General features: G+C 38.3%; 1 protein-coding gene across 5 annotated transcripts in view; it reads right to left on the bottom strand.

The window, feature by feature from the left end:
- ATP8A (ATPase phospholipid transporting 8A1) overlaps positions 1 to 18,825 on the bottom strand; it is a 305,670-nt gene that overhangs the window by 59,167 nt on the left and 227,678 nt on the right. For 2 of the 5 annotated variants that reach the window (XM_068227249.1, XM_068227250.1), the window contains exon 22: positions 11,332 to 11,415. The exons of 2 other annotated variants lie outside the window; for them this stretch is intronic. In XM_068227249.1, the coding sequence (XP_068083350.1) occupies positions 11,358 to 11,415 (58 nt within the window). In that variant the 3' untranslated portion in view covers positions 11,332 to 11,357. Of the gene's footprint in view, positions 1 to 11,331; positions 11,416 to 11,671; positions 11,704 to 18,825 lie in introns of all 5 variants that reach the window. One more of the 5 variants, XM_068227251.1, reaches the window with a different exon arrangement.

Here is an 18,825-nt window from a genome sequence, read left to right as displayed (position 1 = left end):
GCAGACAGACGACTTTACGAGGGGTATGGTGATCGGGCTGAGAAGGGCAGGTTGGTCGCTTCGTCAAATCGCAGCCGATACCCATAGGGATGTGTCCACGGTGCAGCGCCTGTGGCGAAGATGGTTGGCGCAGGGACATGTGGCACGTGCGAGGGGTCCAGGCGCAGCCCGAGTGACGTCAGCACGCGAGGATCGGCGCATCCGCCGCCAAGCGGTGGCAGCCCCGCACGCCACGTCAACCGCCATTCTTCAGCATGTGCAAGACACCCTGGCTGTTCCAATATCGACCAGAACAATTTCCCGTCGATTGGTTGAAGGAGGCCTGCACTCCCGGCGCCCGCTCAGAAGACTACCATTGACTCCACAGCATAGACGTGCACGCCTGGCATGGTGCCGGGCTAGAGCGACTTGGATGAGGAAATGGCGGAACGTCGTGTTCTCCGATGAGTCACGCTTCTGTTCTGTCAGTGATAGTCACCGCAGACGAGTGTGGCGTCGGCGTGGAGAAAGGTCAAATCCGGCAGTAACTGTGGAGCGCCCTACCGCTAGACAACGCGGCATCATGGTTTGGGGCGCTATTGCGTATGATTCCACATCTCCTCTAGTGCGTATTCAAGGCAAGTTAAATGCCCACCGCTACGTGCAGCATGTGCTGCGGCCGGTGGCACTCCCGTACCTTCAGGGGCTGCCCAATGCTCTGTTTCAGCAGGATAATGCCCGCCCACACACTGCTCGCATCTCCCAACAGGCTCTACGAGGTGTACAGATGCTTCCGTGGCCAGCGTACTCTCCGGATCTCTCACCAATTGAACATGTGTGGAATCTCATTGGACGCCGTTTGCAAACTCTGCCCCAGCCTCGTACGGACGACCAACTGTGGCAAATGGTTGACAGAGAATGGAGAACAATCCCTCAGGACACCATCCGCACTCTTATTGACTCTGTACCTCGACGTGTTTCTGCGTGCATCGCCGCTCGCGGTGGTCCTACATCCTACTGAGTCGATGCCGTGCGCATTGTGTAACCTGCATATCGGTTTGAAATAAACATCAGTTATTCGTCCGTGCCGACTCTTTTTTTCCCCCAACTTTCATCCCTTTCGAACCACTCCTCCTTGGTGTTGCATTTGCTCTGTCAGTCAGTGTATTATCATGGTTTGGAGCAATGATCTGGACTTCATTTTCTCAGAGTTCATATTTAATTTTATCACACTCTAGTTAATTGAAGTCTGGCTCCTTGGCTGAATGGTCAACATAGTGTCCTTCAGTTCAGAGGACAATACATCACATTACAAACCACCACATCCCTCCACATACTATGTCCACATCATCAGAAGTTGCAACAGTTTGTAGGAATGGCATGAGAAATAAATAAACTGTTCCATTTGCTAAATTTCTGAACTGATCGTGATATCTGGATTACAGTGGCTCTAAAGGTATAGACATATATCTCTCAAAATACAAATACATTGGACCATGTAGGAAAAACGCTACTTTTAAACCTAAATGATTATAAACAAGCAGGATATTATCAACCTTTTTTGTTTTTTATGACCAAAACCGTTGTCAGCAGGAAAGATTTTGTGGACAGGCTAAAATACATTATGGAGAAAAATGTATTTCAATATGATGATTAGTTCCCTTACAATTGGAGTAAAAAGTGATGCACTTATCTCGATAGTATGGTGTTTATAGACAACTGCCTCCTGCCATTAAACAGTGAGAACAAGCCTCAGTAAAGTAACATAGTTACATCCCACTAAAAAAAACCCCAGAATATTATTATTATTATTATTATTATTATTATTATTATTATTAATAATAATAATAATAATAATAATAATAGAAATAAAATGAAAATCCACACCTGTTTCCAATTTCAACCGGGTCAGGAATGGAATGAATGATGCACCCATCTGGTGGCGAGGGTAGGAATTGTGCTGGCTGCCGAAGCCTGTCGCACTCCTCTGGGGTAATGATTAATGGCCGACAGATGAAATGAAATTATATTAGACTGTGTTACTGGAATGAAGAATGACAGAGAAAACCTGCCCTGCCTCCGCTTTGTCCAGCACAAATCTCACATGGAGTGACTGGGATGCGAACCACGGAACCCAGCGGTGAGAGACTGACATGCTGCCGCCTGAGCCACGGAGGCTTCAATAATGATAATAATAATATGATAAATCAAAATGTCATACTTGATTACCAGAAAGAGTTTGAGTCTCTGGAATTACAAGAATCACATAAGTGGGAAGACATTTCCAAGAAGGTTCAGGATACTGCTACTGTAACTATCAATTTAGTGAGGCAAAAAAAAAAAAAAAAAAAAACCACTCATAAACTATGTAACTGCTAAAGTGATCCACAGAGCCAAATGTGCTTATGAAAAGGCTCAGCTTGAGACCATTAAAGTAACCTACAGAAGGAACTACTCATGAATTTTTTCATACTTTCAAATCTGGAACTTGCCGGCTACCAAGTCCCTTTGTTATGTTTCTAGGACGAGAACAGTTAATCTTATTCTGAATAATCATGACAATATTGTGAATAATTAGCTCAATATTTTGAATCACTCAGCTGCTCTCCTCCAGCATCAAAGATTACAATTTCTGGTGAATCCTCAATTTTGCCTGATTCTTCTTTTTCTTGATTGAGAAGAAATCACCCAAATCATTGCATCTTTCTCCAACAACCAGGCATCAGGCAAGCATTCCTTAGTAGCTGAACTGCTGAATATGGCTGGTCCCAATTTTGTTGCCAAAATGGAAGAATTATTTCATAATATAGCATATGGGAATCAAAAACTATTCTAAGGAGTGGTAATCAGTTCTAATACATTCTCTACATAAATAAAAGGCAATAAAGCAGATGTTAATAACTACAGAGGCACATCTTTTCATTCAACTGGCTATAAAATCCTGTCAAAGCCTTCAAAGTTACATTGAACCTATTGTTGATCCACAGACTGATTAATATCAAACCCACTTCCATAAGACCCACTCCTGCAATGAATAGATATTTCCACTAAAGAGTATCATCAAAATCATTTCATGTCAAGCCACTTGTATTGAATTTTGTTGATTTCAAAAGGGCCTATGATGCAATCGTGCAAGCCAATTTTTTTTTTTTTTTTTTTTGCTAGTTGTTTTACGTCGCACCGACACAGATAGGTCTTACGGCGACGATGGGACAGGAAAGGGCTAGGAGTGGGAAGGAAGCGGCCGTGGCCTTAAGGTACAGCCCCAGCATTTGCCTGGTGTGAAAATGGGAAACCACGGAAAACCATTTTCAGGGCTGCCAACAGTGGGGTTCGAACCTACTATCTCCCGAATAAAGCCAATTATTGCATCTTATTCTTGTGCCCTATAAACCCGAGAAACGAAAAACATTTCATCACATTGTGGATCTGATTGGTTTTTTTGTAAAGTAACTTTTTATAATACTGACAAGGCAGACAGATCTTTACCAGTGATTTTCAGTTGTGTATTAGATCACTGCATTTCTCAATAACAAATATGAAAATATCAAACATTGCATTCATTTTTACTACCTCAGAGAAATCACTTCCTTTAATGCATTGGAGAAAGAAGCTCTGAAATATTGGGCTAAATGCACGGAAACAGCCTTTCACCTCTGCAAATTCACTAATCAGTCCAGATCGATCTCATGGCAGGCCAAATACTGTCACTACACCACAGTAGTATGTCCTGAAGCCTTATATGCCTTATACATATCCAAATGAAAGAGGGGAAATTCCTAAAGATCCTCAGCCCACATCAAAATTCTGAGGGCAAATATTGCCTGAGTCAAATGCAGAACTGTACTCTAAATTAGAAAATCTCTAGCTTATGAGGAAGCATTGTTTTGTTTTACAGTCATCTTCAGAGTGTCTCAAAGAATGGTAGTTTTTCTCATAATTTGGAAATGCACCACTCCATGGGCAACTGCAGAGGAGGAGGATCTGGCTGGAGCATCTGAGACACTAGTTCAAGAAAGAAGTACTGTAAATTCAGGACCTGGGTACATGGGATACAGAATCTTCCAGAAAGAGTGAGAAGATGACCTGCGCAAAGTGGTTCAAAGAGTGAAAAACTGTATTCGCCATCAAGATGAGGGAAGATTGGGAATCCAGAAATGCTGACAAGTGTCAAATGTGGTATTAAGAGGCCGAAACAGTATGTCAAAAAATAAAAATTATAATATTGAACATCTGAAGATTCATCAATCGATAATAAGCTACCTTCTGCAGTCACATTCTTTCCTAATATGGTGGTTTGTTTTCATCGAAATGGCTCAATATTTAGCTGCCCTAGCAGTCGGGTTTGTTAGGATGATATAAAAGTGTTTCTGAGTGGCTTCCTCAACAGAATGTTTCACAATTCATGTAATTAAATTTTGCTTCCCACTATGTACTGTCATTCGTCAGTTTTCTTATGTCACTATTACAATTACCTATATCCTTATTCTATGAAGGTGACTAACAGAACTAGTGTCAATTATTTCTCACAATCACAATACTTTTGGCACTTCTGCAAATGAACACGTGCAAAGCACAATAGCTAGAACTATGTTTGCTGTTCAGGAATTTACCACGGCATCGCATAGTGTGCATGCGCAGGAGCCAACTAGGATCCACTTCTCCCCGCACCCTTATCTCAAAGGACTTCTTGTCATACAGACATGGTATGTTGGCATCAAGAAAGGTATCTGAGCGTAAAAATGGGCTTAATCCACATATAGTGCCGACCCCAAGAAATTCGGATAAGCCAGTTAAAAGAAGAAGATACATCGATGAGGCATTGTATTATGACCACTGACCTAATATGGTGCAGAAACATTTTCAGCCCGCAGAACTGTGGCCGCTCGGCGAGGTATCAATTCAGTAAGGTGGCCGTATCCAATACCATAAGCACACCAGCAAATCTAGCAGTTGGCGTACACTGTGGGGTGGTGGTGATGATGTAGCATGAACACACTTCAAGTCGAACCACAAATGCCAACTGGGTTCATATCCAGGCTATTCGGGGGCCATGGCATTAAAGCAAATTCACTGTCATGTTCCCTGAACCAGTTCTTTACAATCCTGCAGTGTAGCATAGCACACTGTCCTGCTGGAAGAGGCTGTCACCATAACGGAACACAGCTGACATGAATAGATGAACTTGGTTCCCAATGACGTACACATACTGGGTGGCAGTCAGGGACTGGAATAATGGCATTAACATGTCAAAAACACTGCCCACAAAGTCACACCTCTTCCACTGGCATGTCCCCGCACAAAAGTGTAACCAGGTGCCATAGCCTCTGCACTCTTGCTCGTCGATGTGATGAAGCAGTAATCTGGATTCATCAGACCACGGGACCTTTTACTACAATCCAGTTTTGATATTTTTTGCCAATCTCATGTGTTGCTGTTGATGGAGTGCAGTCATTACTGGGGTACAAATGGGTCTTCGACCTCACAGTCCCATGCAAAGCAGCGTTCACCGAACCATGTGCTCTGAAACATTGCCCTAGTCATCACGTTATACCTCTGGGAAATTTCTCGAACTGTCACCCTGTGGTCACTTCAGACTAGGTGCGACAGTCTCCACTGGCCTCTTGCACCAATGAACTGCTGTCGACATAAGGCTGTTACAAGATCTTAAAACCTTCCGTAATAACGGTTTTCACTTCACAAAGGACAAATTACATTTCTTTTGTAAAGTGACATACAGCTGGACAACTTGCCATTTGCCCATTCTTGCAACACTACTCGTACGTGCTCACAACAATTCATCCGCTTTTGCTATTCTAATGCTGTAGACACTACTAACGGTGAGCTCATAGACCTGTCATTTATATAAAATGCTATCAGCATGTCATGGATACCTCTCTGCATTCCAGGTAGAACGAATGTTCCCGGGTCGGGGTGGTCATAATATAACAGATCACTGCTGTATGCTAATTGAAAGGGTAAAAACCATGATCATGTAAAGAAAGTCCAAGGTTCATTTTGATACACAGTATGTTCATTAGGAGAAAAAAAGTTAAAAATATTATTCTGATTTAGGGTTTCCCTACATAAAATTCTAAGGTTCATGCCATGTAAATGGACTAAAATGAAGTTTTAGGTGTTTTATGAAGGAGTTGCTTGTATGTCTTGCAAAAGCAATGACTTTCATAATACTAAAAATGTTGGAATGCAGAGAACTCATTTTAAAATTATGAAGAAACCCTCATCACTAGATAACCGACTGAAAGCTGTATATAAATCTTATGGGAACCTAGTTGTCCAACAACAGGCAGATCACCTGGCATTGCAAGCAGATAAATTTCTACAGAAAATGTGAAGAATTAATTATCTTTCATGCTATCTGCAAGACATAAAAACAAACCTAATTTCACTGTCATCAATTAAAATAATGGGGTCAACTTCAAGAGATTATATACATTTACCAGCATATATAGTATTTTTAAGTAGATATTCAAATATTTGTTAACAACGCTACAGCTTGTCCGCATTAAACTGTCTTTCATGCTATATTTTACTCGTTCAACTTTATGTTTGTTGCATGATATGACTTCGACCATATGAAGAGAGAGCTACGTTTCACTCATGACATGTGTATTAAGAGAATTCCTGATCTACTCTCCTCATAGGGAAGGAAGGGGACTAAAGGAGCAACAAGTACCTACTAAGGGTATAACATCCAGGAGTTAAGCTTCTACTCGTCTTACCTTTCTTAGATCAACTCCATGAGCCATTTCTCTCTGCTGCAGGACTCCAGAAAATAAGAGAGGGACATGGGCCTCAGTCAAGGAACGTGGTAGGATTGACGTGAACCAAGGTGTTGACAAGAGGCCAACCTAAAGGAAAAGGTAAACATTAAGGAATTTAGAAAGGAAACAGTTTTCTTATTCAATTTGAATTATAGGATTTTGAGGCCCACTACCTCCTCTGAACAAAGAGGGCATTCTTTGAATGATGTATTTCAATAATTAGAAGATGCTTGTTTGCAACTCAATGTGGATAAAATAATGTGATATTAACTTAAGACTTGTTTCATATTTTAAAACACAGTAAAAAACAGTAAAACCCCAGTAAAATGCTTTTCAAGGGATCCCATGTTAACCATGTATTAAACTGAAGACAACCAACTGTATGTACCATAATAATAATGTTGTTATGGTTTGTGGTGTGGGTTACTGTAGTCGCTAGTTTGTGAGCCACGGGCAAGTAAGTGATCCTGAGAGTCATGATACCAGTTGCTATGGAATAGGATTGGACATCCTGGACATGTTCTGAGTCATGGTCCTCCTTTTGCTCAAGTGGCTAGGACTATACAATCCACTAGTGGTCCCTAACCCATAAGAACAGAGATCCTCAATGGGACTATGTGCAAGTAGAATTTTTATCAAGCACACTCAGAACATTTTTAGCAAGTCTTGGACCTACGGCAGTAACAGAGTCTCGCTTCCACTTGACAGACAAGAGACTCCTTGGAAACAACTTGGCAAACAAAATGCAATTAGGTGGGGAACTATTGATGCCAATTGGGCCTATATAAGGAAAAACGTAGAACTGCCTGGGTCAGCAAAGATTATGTGTCTAGATGTGTTAGGAGTTAATTATATTTGGGTAAGGAGGGATAACGAAGAAGAGATAGTATTAGGCATGTAAATGAAAATGTGGGTAGATTAAGCAGCTGGAGGAATTAGGATGAGAATTGTCTGTCTATTCACCATGTCAGGGTGAAGATGATGAAGTTGGCAGATTTATGAAGCACTGAGTAACACCGTAGTCAGGGTCAACAGCAAGGTTATAATGGGCGATTTCAATGCAAGAACTGTAAATGTAACTGAAGGATATGATAAGGTGGTGGGTAAATATGGGGAAAATATGGAAGCAAATAGGAATGGGGAGTGTTTCCTGAACTACTGTTGTGAATGCATTCTTCAAGCATACGGTTATTCACTGCAACGCATGGGAGGGTAGGGGCACCAGATAAACTACAGTATAACATAACCGACTTTGAATTCAGGAAATCTATTAGGAATGCATGGAATTTATTTTGAAAATATTCTCAACGTTAAAAGGAAATCAAATTTCTCTGTTGATGTGAACAATGGAGCTCATGGGAAGGAGGGCAATGATGTCAGTGAAATCACACTTGAGGAAGTGGAAAGGATGGTAAATGAACTCCATCGTCATAAAACAGCAGAAATAAATGGAATTAGATCTGAAATGGGGAAATATAATGGGGAGGCAGGAAAGAAATGGCTTCACAGAGTAATAAGATTAGCATGGAATGTTAGCAAGTTATCTTCCGATTGGATGAAAGGATTAATTGCACCTATCTATAACCTAAGGAACAGGAAGAACTGTAACAACCATCAAGGTATTTCACTGATCAGTATACCAGGCAAGGTATTCATTGGCATTTTGGAAGGGAAGGTGCAATCAGTGGTTGAGAGTATGTTGGATGAAAACCAGAGTGATTTCAGAACACAAAGGGGCTGTCAGGATTAGATTTTCAGCATGCGCCAGGTGCTATGAAAGGAATAGACAGTTATGTAAGAAGAAGAAACAGACATGAAAGTAACGAAGATGACAGCTGGTACAAACAGGTCAGAACAATGGCAGACGGGTACTCAGAATGAGGAGATAAAGACTAAGTTAGGAATGAACTGTAAAGATGAAGCGGTATGCATAAACTGGTGGTGGGGTCATGTGAGGCAAATTGAGGAAGATAGATTGCCTACGAGAATAATGGACTCCGTCATAGAAGGTAAGACAAGCTGAGGGGGACCAAGACAACGATGGTTAGACTCGGTTCCTGATGATTTAAAGATAAGAGGTTTGGAATTAAACGAGGCCACAGAACTAGTTACAAATAGAGGATTGTGGAGGCATTTAGTAAATCCACAGAGATTTGCAGACTGAACAATGAAAAGCATAACAGTCTATAATGAAGATGTATGTATGTATGTATGTATGTACATTATTTATTATGTCTCACTACATTTACAGTTTTTGGAGATGCCCAGGAGCTGGAAGTTTGTCCCAGTTCTTTTATCTACCAACACGAGAATGACGTATTTGAGCACCTTCAAATACCACCGGACTGAGCTGTGAACAAACCTACCAATTTTAAGACTCAGAAGGCCAGTGCTTTGCCATCTGAACCACAACAAACAGTAAGGGTACATTTATGCTGCAGCTTTGCTGCTGGCACATTGCCAGGCCTCGCTGCTTGATGTTAGGTGATGATGAAACAAACCAATGGATCTCCATCGGTGCCTTTACCCTGGAGCCGAGCTTCTCGCTACCCTGCTGGCTTCTATCCCTGCCACATTGATGGTTTCAACCAGGTTTGTTTCCGGAGCCGGCTATCCTGTAACTTGGACTGCGATTGGTTCTTTCAAGGTCACTCGCTTTCCCACTCTTCCTCTCTCTGCACTCCATGCAGATGTTCTGTGATCAGTAGCTATCTGAACCTGACCTGTCTCATGAGGTGCTGTTTCGTTTCTGTTATGGGTGACGATTTAAAACAATTGCTGGTATCAGGTGTCTTTGAACAAAACGCTATTAGGAACCGGCGGCAAGCGGATCATCATAACAGGTTCAAACTGGATAAACTATGAAATGATGAGAAGATGAGCAGGCAGAAGAAGTCGTCATCTGGTCTATGAGGGACAGTGGCCTACTTATCGTGTTTTAAAGTGAAGTTTCTATTTATTTTTAATTCTTACTTTATTGTTAAATATGCTTTCATTCTATTGACTATGTTTTTATCTATCTTTATGTATTTTTAATAAAAATTTTTAGCTTTCAATTTGAATTAAATATATGATTTCAAAGGGTTCAAAGAATGAACTTTATATTTCATTCACTTCCTTTTTGTCACGTACCACAAATTTCCCACTGATGAATCAGAACTATCACTCTCAGAAGACAAGAACATTTTCACAAGATGAATTTTCCACAACAACTGAGACTGGCAGCAGCACCAGTACAGGAATGCTGCAGGGCAAAAGTTCCATGGTGAGCAGCCTAGCTATAGCCAGCAGCAAGATGCTAGGGCGAGCAACCGTGTGCCAGCAGCAAAGCTGCATCACAAATGTACCCTACGACAGATACACAAGTATTGTTGAGGTCTGGGACTGGTGAAACCATTCAACTAAAATCTTCTCCAAATTCTTGTATTTCCCACATTTTTCCTCTCCTCTGCTGCATCTTCCCAATGGTTCAGTTGTTGGGATTGAATCACAATTCTTTATTATTGTTCTCAATGTTGATGATGGGCTACCGAATGAATCCGCAAGTTGTTCCCGATTAAGAATGGTGTTTTCATTGTGCTTTGGTATGATTTCTAATTTATCCAACAAAGAAAGTGCTTACTGTTAAACACTCATTTTAATCACAGGCACTTCAATACACCAAGGACAACATGAAACCACCAGCAAAATTTTCCCAAAACTAGTGTGAGAGAGAAGGGGTAACAAAACAGTGTTCAACTATTATCTGTACATGGGTATAGACTTGAAGAGTCATCGCCATAAGACCTATCTGTGTCGGTGCGACGTAAAGCAAATAGCAAAGAAAAAAAAGGGGAGACTTAAAGAGCACAGGTAACGGAACCAATGACCCTGGCAAGAAATAACAAAAATTCAACTTTTCTTCCAAAAGCATTGCTAAAAATGAATTGAAAATATTCCACGAATGAAGTGTAACAGACAGAATTCAAGCTTAATATAGAGAGTAAATTTTAACGGCTTACGCTTTACGTAGGAAATGTGCAAGGACCTGAGAAAAAATACGTATTATGTGAGATAGTGCATCAAGCGACTGTGTATTATCGGGGTTTCACTGTACCTTTCTCAGCATTTTCGAGAACATTCATGCATATCTTGTAAATGTAAGTACACTTGTTCGTACAGAAATAGAAATATACCTAGCTATGATGGATAGGCCTTTTGGATACTTCTTCATTTACAGTTCTCTTTTTAAGAAATTAACCTAATTTGCTTAGTAATTAATCAATATTGTTATTTATATATGAGCAACTTAATAAATACCCTATTCCTCTCATCACTGACAAACCTTCATGAATATTTCAATGCAGTTCATCTCCTTACTACAAGTATGTCATTAGGGTCACGTAAGTAAGAGCTATAAATATGTCTTAAATAATATACAATAGGTGAAATAGTGATTTCTTTCAGAATTCTATCCACAGTGTTAAATACAACAAATTCAAGAGAGGCATTTTTCCTGTCCACATTCCTGTATTCATCCCTTCACCCCTGGCAGGCATTCATTCCAAAATTGACAAGGGGTACAAACCAAAACAGATGTCTGTCCTTCTGCTATCAAGTGATTCTGTTGCGATGCCAGGGGCGGTAGTTTCTGCGTAGCCACAACAGGAAACTTGCAAATGAAAACACCAGGTGACTTGCCAACACGCACACATTCAGCATCATACTAAATCAATTGCAACCCAAAATGCAAACAGTGCAAAACATTGCTAAAACTGAAGGAACAATTCAAATAAAATAAAATAAAATAAAAGCATCCAAGTTGTTGCTAGTGCATAAAACAAGAACATGCAAAAATTCCTTAAAGATTTTATATCTAATTTGTCTTTCTATTCTGTATAGTTGGTGTATGACTGGATGATACTTACACCTGGAGAGTTGTCCAATAGCATGCAATGGGCTGAAGAGATTGACAAGTGGGGAAAAAAAAGAATCATTACCACAACAACCAAGACAGGGGGTTGGGGAACATATATCTACTCATAACAAATTTTGGTCCCAGTCTTTCATAAACATTGATAAAACATAAAAGGGTATTGTCATAATAATATTATTCTACTTGAAGATGTGTGTCAGTTTGAGTGTTCTTGTTTTGAATAGAAAAGTGAATCAAAGAAAACTGCAGCCAAGCTATCATTCAAGAAGAAAATATAATCAGATTGTATTTTCTTCTCAATGGATTTAATTATTTACAATCCATAAATATGACAAATGTATACAAAGAGATTACTCAATTCATTTACTAATCTAACTGCTTCAAAACTTTCCTGGATTTAATAATAAATATAAATTTGATACATTTTGTTTATTATTTATGGATTTCTCTAGCTCAACATAGCAGCTGCAAGAATTGATAAAAGCAAGGTAAATTAGCATAGACATAACCTTCTCTTGATAGAAGTAAGTACCGTACTGGAAGCAAGCAAGTCTACACACAAAACTGAACCAAATGCGAGAGGAAACACTGAAGGCTGCCGTCTATGTACAAAGCTGTCTCAATAGCAACATTACCAAGACAACCAGCAAAGAAGAATGTACTAAATTCCAAGGTGACAGTTGGACAAAGACAGCCATATTTACTGTATTCGTGCTTAGAACTTTTATACAACAATAATTTATTTAGTCTGATCAAATTTGGTACAATTTCTTTATATCAAAACTAGAGTTCTTTGGTATTTCAAATGGAACATATCTTGTACAGATAACTAGGTATCTTAAACATATCAATAATTTCCACAAATTTCCTACACGACAGGTCTCCGACAAATATATTACCATTAGCCTACACAAGTTAAATGAATGATAGGAGGAACTCTCTCCTGAACTTCTTCCATTCGATTTATCTCTAGGTACCATGTGCCTGTTAGGTAACTATTGTGTTAAATAGCCTATTACAGTTCCATCCAATGAGAAGAATTAACAAAATAGCTACACTTAATCCATTCGAACTAAGTTAATATGTTAACATTTTATAAAATAAATCTCTCAATAATATGTAAGAAAATGTGATGTTCTACTGCCTAAAATATATCATTCAATTAAAGTAAGATAGACCTATTATGTGAGAGGTTATGTAACTCAATAGTATTATTATGACTTCAAGAACAAGGGATGTAAAATTATCCTCTGAAAATCACACAATAAGAACTGCCTCAGACTAATTAACTCAGAAGTCATAGTAGGTATTACTTTTGGCAACAAATACAAATGTACATGAGAAAGAAACAGCTGCTGTGAAATTAAGCTCTATAAAGTTTATCATGGGAAGAAACAATTAAACAACATTATATATGTAAAGTATACAACATTGTATTATGAAGGAATGTTATTTGAGGTGTAGCCATAATTTCTAATAATCTACAAACTTTTGTAACGTTATCCAATTACTCTTCTTTCTCTTTTCCTAGCTAGAACATTATAGAGCATTTCTGAGAGAGAGAGAGAGAGAGAGAGAGAGGGGGGGGGTTCTACATTCTCAGTCAGATATCAAAACTATTAAAATGGCAAATACATAATGATCCTAGGACTACAGCCATTTATAGAACAGATTATTATTATTATTATTATTATTATTATTATTATTATTATTATTATTATTATTATTATTATAGTTCATTCACGAAACATGGCCCAGCAAGTGGTTCTGAGAATAAGGATACCAATAACTATGGTATGGAAATAAGCCTCTGTATTCTGAATCAAGGACCTTCTTGAGCTCTGGTGTTTAGGAGTATTTAATTAAACAAACTGTTTTTAAGCTATTGGAGATAAAACTCATACAGCTCTGTGTAAGTAATGCTAGAAACATATTTCGAAGATATTTTTTTCCAATATTGCATACAACGTAATGAAAGCTTTGCAGACTTAGAGCATTCAAAAGAATTCCACTCTCATTTTCATATCAAGTCATTCAACAAAACAACTAACATTCAGAGAATACTGTCATCAAAGTTAACAGACAGTTATGGAAGCAAATATGTAAGAAAGCCAAAAGAAATGACTGAGTCAGCAACCAGGACAAGACTGGAAAGAAATACTCAGGTAAAGGAACTGAAAGAAATTAAAGAAGAGGCCTGGGATTATAAAAAGTGTTTATAATAAGCCAAAAATTACAGGGTTCATTCAAAAGAAATGTTATTTACCAAGAACCCCAACTTCTGAAGATTAAATAGTAAGGAAATCTAGCGGAAAATAGAGATGTCATACACTTCAACTGACAAACATATAAAAAAACAAGAGAAGGAAAAAGGGAAATATGCAGCGGAATGACATGAGCCTCACTGCAAAAAGTGGTAGGCTACAATTTTGAAAATTAAGTGGAAACATTGTCAAAAAACATAGAAATTAGTTTGGAATATAGTAAAAAAAAAAGAAGGAAGCTTAGTGACCAGTTTCCTTTAGTGTACACCCCAGAGCAAAACCTGTCACTAGATGAAGCAACGCTGGCTTGGAGAGGGCACCTTTGATTCCGTGTCAGTGTGGCATCTAAAAATTGATGGGCTGCGAGACACAGTGCCTGCGGACGGAGCTGGGAGCGAATGTGTTAAGTAGTTTTATCTTATTTATTTCAATTGTGTGTTTAGGTACATGTCTGGATCGGGAGATCTGTCATTGGCAACTGCATTGCGATATGAATATGTACCTCACTGTGGAGAAACAATGAAGGCTGAGATTAAGGAGCGCCTACAACGAAATCCAATTGTTATAGTTGCAGACGAGACTTCAGACAGGCAGAGAAGATTATTGCATAAAATAAATTTCATTTGAAATATTTATTTCAATTCTGTCAAAGGCAACTGCATTGAGACATGAATATGTACCTTGCTGTGGAGAAGGAATGAAATTTATTTTATGCAATAATCTTCTCTGCCTGTCTGAAGTCTCATCTGCAACTATAACAACTGGCTTTCCTTGTAGCACAAGGTAAACTTAGTTGGAGATGTTGAACACATGATATAGTTCAGTAAAAAATGGTAATTGTGTCCTTCTGGTGTGATGTTGTGATGTCGTGATGTGACTGCCTGTCGGATGTTGTGTTTGAATCATATTTTAACACATCATCACATCAGAAGGACACGATTACCATTTTTTACTGAACTAACTCATGTGTTCAACATCTTTATTTTTCATTTTAATAGTACCAAATAATGTGCTCCAGAACATTCCAACATTTCTAACATGAATTTTTAACTGACATATTCAGTAACCCAAATCATTTTGATGTGTTTTTTCCCTTGCCCATTGTTCTTAATCTTAATATTATTCACCTGATGTGGTCTACAAGATAGATGAAACATGTTCCGATTTTTAAATGTTAATTAAATAATAATAAAAAATTGTTTTTTATTGTAAAGGTGGAATATTTGACTATCCCTTTTAAGGCAGAGAAGATGTGTTTTCGTAGTTTTATTTTGAATAATGTGTGACAAAGCAAACCAGGATGTATTTCTAGGTAGTTGTAGCTTTCTTGACAAAGCAAATGGTACTATCTGTAGCAGGGCAATCGCTGACACTTTGAAAGAATAGATATCTCACACGAAAATGTATTTGGTTTGGTGTCAGATTCAGCTCGATACATAGGGATATGCTTCAAAGTGTCGGAGACTATAATTGGTGACCATCTCATGCACTTTCAAGGAGATGTAATTTTAAATGAAATGTCACAACCATTTTGTATCCAAATTGAAAATGGCTTTCTTACATTCAAGAAAAATGAAAAGTGTTCATATTAATTTTCACAAAGAAAGTTATCCAATTTTCCAGCAGAAATATTTCCTTTCCCCATGCTCACACATTGGAATTCATGGTTTCAATCTGTGGAATATGACAATAGGTATTTAGATGCTTTGAAATATTTTTTCAATCCATGGATGAAAATTTGTTAAACAGCAGTTCTTCATCCCTTCTAAATATTTTAAATGATAAATGTCATTATTTTGAAGTACAGTGTCAGGCTAAATTATAACTCAGGTCTCAAGTCACAACTAGTAAATTAATTATCCAGTTGGAGGGATTTTACTACCCTTTTGCATGAAGCTGTGCGACGAGTTGTTAACTTTATGCACTGTGATTAAAAGATGTTTGAAAGATGGTTACTCACAGATATGTTGCGATTCATGGACTCTTTTCCAAATGGAAGTGTAAAAAGTGCAATGCAAAGCATGTTCATGGAGTGGGGTTAAGTGCAACAAAAAGTTGAGTAGTCACATGGCAGAAAATGCAACAATTTTTTTTTTTAAGAGGTTGGCAAGTTTTTAAATCCTATCACTACTGGCTGAGTATTGTTAACAGATTTTAAATATTTAAGAGAAAGTAAAATGAAGATCCCATTTTCTCAGGATGTTATTATTGATAGTTTTGTTGAGGGATATGAATATTTTCATTTCCAACTGGTACAAATTATGCAGAAAAATAAAGATATAGACTACCTGCAAATGCTGTTGGCAGTTAACAAATATGATCACAGCTCTACTGAGAGATACTGTATTTCAATTTAATTGTGACAGGAGAACACGGATGCCAGAACAAAATACTGAAGTATGTTCTATGATTTCATTGAACAGTGTTACTGATTCATGAACCTGCATGAAAGTTCATTCTGTATACTTTCTCATTATTCTAGTCTTGTATCAGTATAAATTTCATTTTTGCTGTGTTACTTATACTGTATTAATTAATTAAAAATAAATGCACAATTTACTTTATGGATTTTTATCTCTACAAAGTGCTAAATGTTAAAATCAAAATGCTAAATTTCTGATTTCAAAATGCTAAAGATCGGTAATGTTGTCTACCCATGGTATCTTGAACATTCTTTGATGCACCCGCATTTCAAAAATCTGTAGTCGGTACATTGATACAGCTTTTAGTGTTCAAACTTTGATACTGTGCATCAGGAATGTGATGAATACCACCAGATGCATCATTTCTCATTAGGTCTTGCAATTTTGTGCCTAATTACATCGGCAATGTGTAGTAGTACTCTGCCTTGACAACATGCCAATGAGTTTTGAATCAGTAGTTACGGTTGCACACAAGTTAACTCTTCAATGCCAATTATGATTTTGATATAACCAAAACCATGAACAGCTATGTGAACTGACAGTGAAGTGCAGAGAAGTGGTTGACAGAAATAGCAATTGCTTACTTTTGTAATGATATTTAATTCTTTTTAATTCCCTCCAAAAATTTGCAGTCATGGTAATGTTCTATATCCTGTGCCATGTTTTGTCTCCAATGAGGTGATACTGTTATTAACATATGAGAAACCTTGAAAGTAATCACCAAGACCGTTCATAGCTTGCTGCCAACAATGAGAAAGGTGATAAATACTACCAGATACATCATTTCTCGTTGTCTTGCAATTCTGTAGCTAATTACATTGGTGATTTGCTCTTCATGCATACAGAACCATTGGCCATGCAGTGAACCTTTCAATTCGTGGTTCAAATCACAAGGTGAAATATCCATTGGGTACAGTGAGTGCTCAAGTACTTCTCATCTTCAGTACTGTGCATGCTCCTCAACAACATTTGCTGTCTGGGTCTGCAGCAGAACATGTAGTAGTACTCTGCCTCAATCATCCGTCTGTCTATATAGAACCATTAATTAACTTCATAGGACATGGACTTTGTCAGACATTGAGCCTCTGTGGTAATCCTTGATGGTGACATTCAGTAGACTGACATTTCAGCACAAGTTCTTGGGCCTTAGCTCAAGTTTTATCAACGGCAACAATCCTGCTCAAAATGCCATCTCCTTTGTGTTCATACTGTTCTAGATTTTCAAAACACATTTCATAACATTTACACCTTCTTATTGCAAGAGATGCCTAATTTGCAGCAATATTTATGGTGATGGTAGTGGTGGTGATTATTGTTTTACGAGGAAGTACAATTGGGCAACCATCCTCTATTAACACTAATCAGAGAGAAAATAGACAAGGTCCAACACTCATAAGATGAAGGTATCGGCAAAAGAAAGGGAAGGGCCATGAAGGACGTGAATAAGACTAGCAAACCCAATACCACTGAGGTTGAAAAGAACAGGAGGTCAAATAGAAAAGATTAAAGTGATGAAACAGACACAAGTAAAGCAATGCCAGACCCAAGCTGAGAGCCCCTGGTCCCTCTCGCAACAAACAGGGGATACCAAGGGTGTATTCCACTGCCCTCACCTCACAGGGAGATTGCAGCAATATTGTGCATGTGTATATCTTTATGTAAAATCTTATGCAAAACTGCCTGATGAATACATGGGTGTACTTGCAACTATTATAGAGTCCACTGCCTGCTGTACTGAAAGCAATTAGTGATCTTGGCACGAGCAATATTGACACAAACAGTCATGGAGTGTCCTGGGAGAAGCATGTCTGCACTTGCTTTTCAGGGCCAGAATAATACCACTCACTTCATGACCAATCAGTGTGGAAGAGTATATTCCCCTAACTCTTCCATAGGCTTTGTGTGACATTCTCTCAAATTTCAGCCACATTGCTCTGCTATGTTCACATTTTCCATATATGACAAAGGCTGTGAACAAACTAATGGCATTGACAGATTGGAAGCACACAATTAAACATCTTTGCCATTTAGTGGCATCGAGTCATACAAGGGTTGCACTATCTCCTCAATGTCTTTATAAATTCCTGCAGGAATACAAATGTTACCATGACTTAATAAGTGACCCTGTATTTACTGCCAACATAGAGCTGTATTAAAAATTAGTTTATATGAAAATGGAGAAACACTACTATAAATTAACTGATGTTGAAAGATTGAGAATGGATGCTCTGAAATATCATGTTACAGAATAATGCAAATGGTTAGAAGATTGGAATGAGATAACAAGATTATCAACAAGAATTCAAAGTATTCAAGCTCTTTATTTTTTTTTTAATTGTGAAATTACCACCATCTTAATCTAATGTGGAGTGGTCTCATGCCATAAAATGCTGATAATTTCATGGTCGAGAAACCTAAAGTGCTTTAATACTTTCTTCCTGTTGATATTATTTTCTCAA

The sequence above is a fragment of the Anabrus simplex genome, chromosome 4 (assembly GCF_040414725.1).
Source record: "Anabrus simplex isolate iqAnaSimp1 chromosome 4, ASM4041472v1, whole genome shotgun sequence".
Lineage (NCBI taxonomy): Eukaryota > Metazoa > Arthropoda > Insecta > Orthoptera > Tettigoniidae > Anabrus > Anabrus simplex.
The sequence above is the reverse complement of the archived record's forward strand: the minus strand, read 5'-3'. Positions and strand labels throughout refer to the sequence as shown.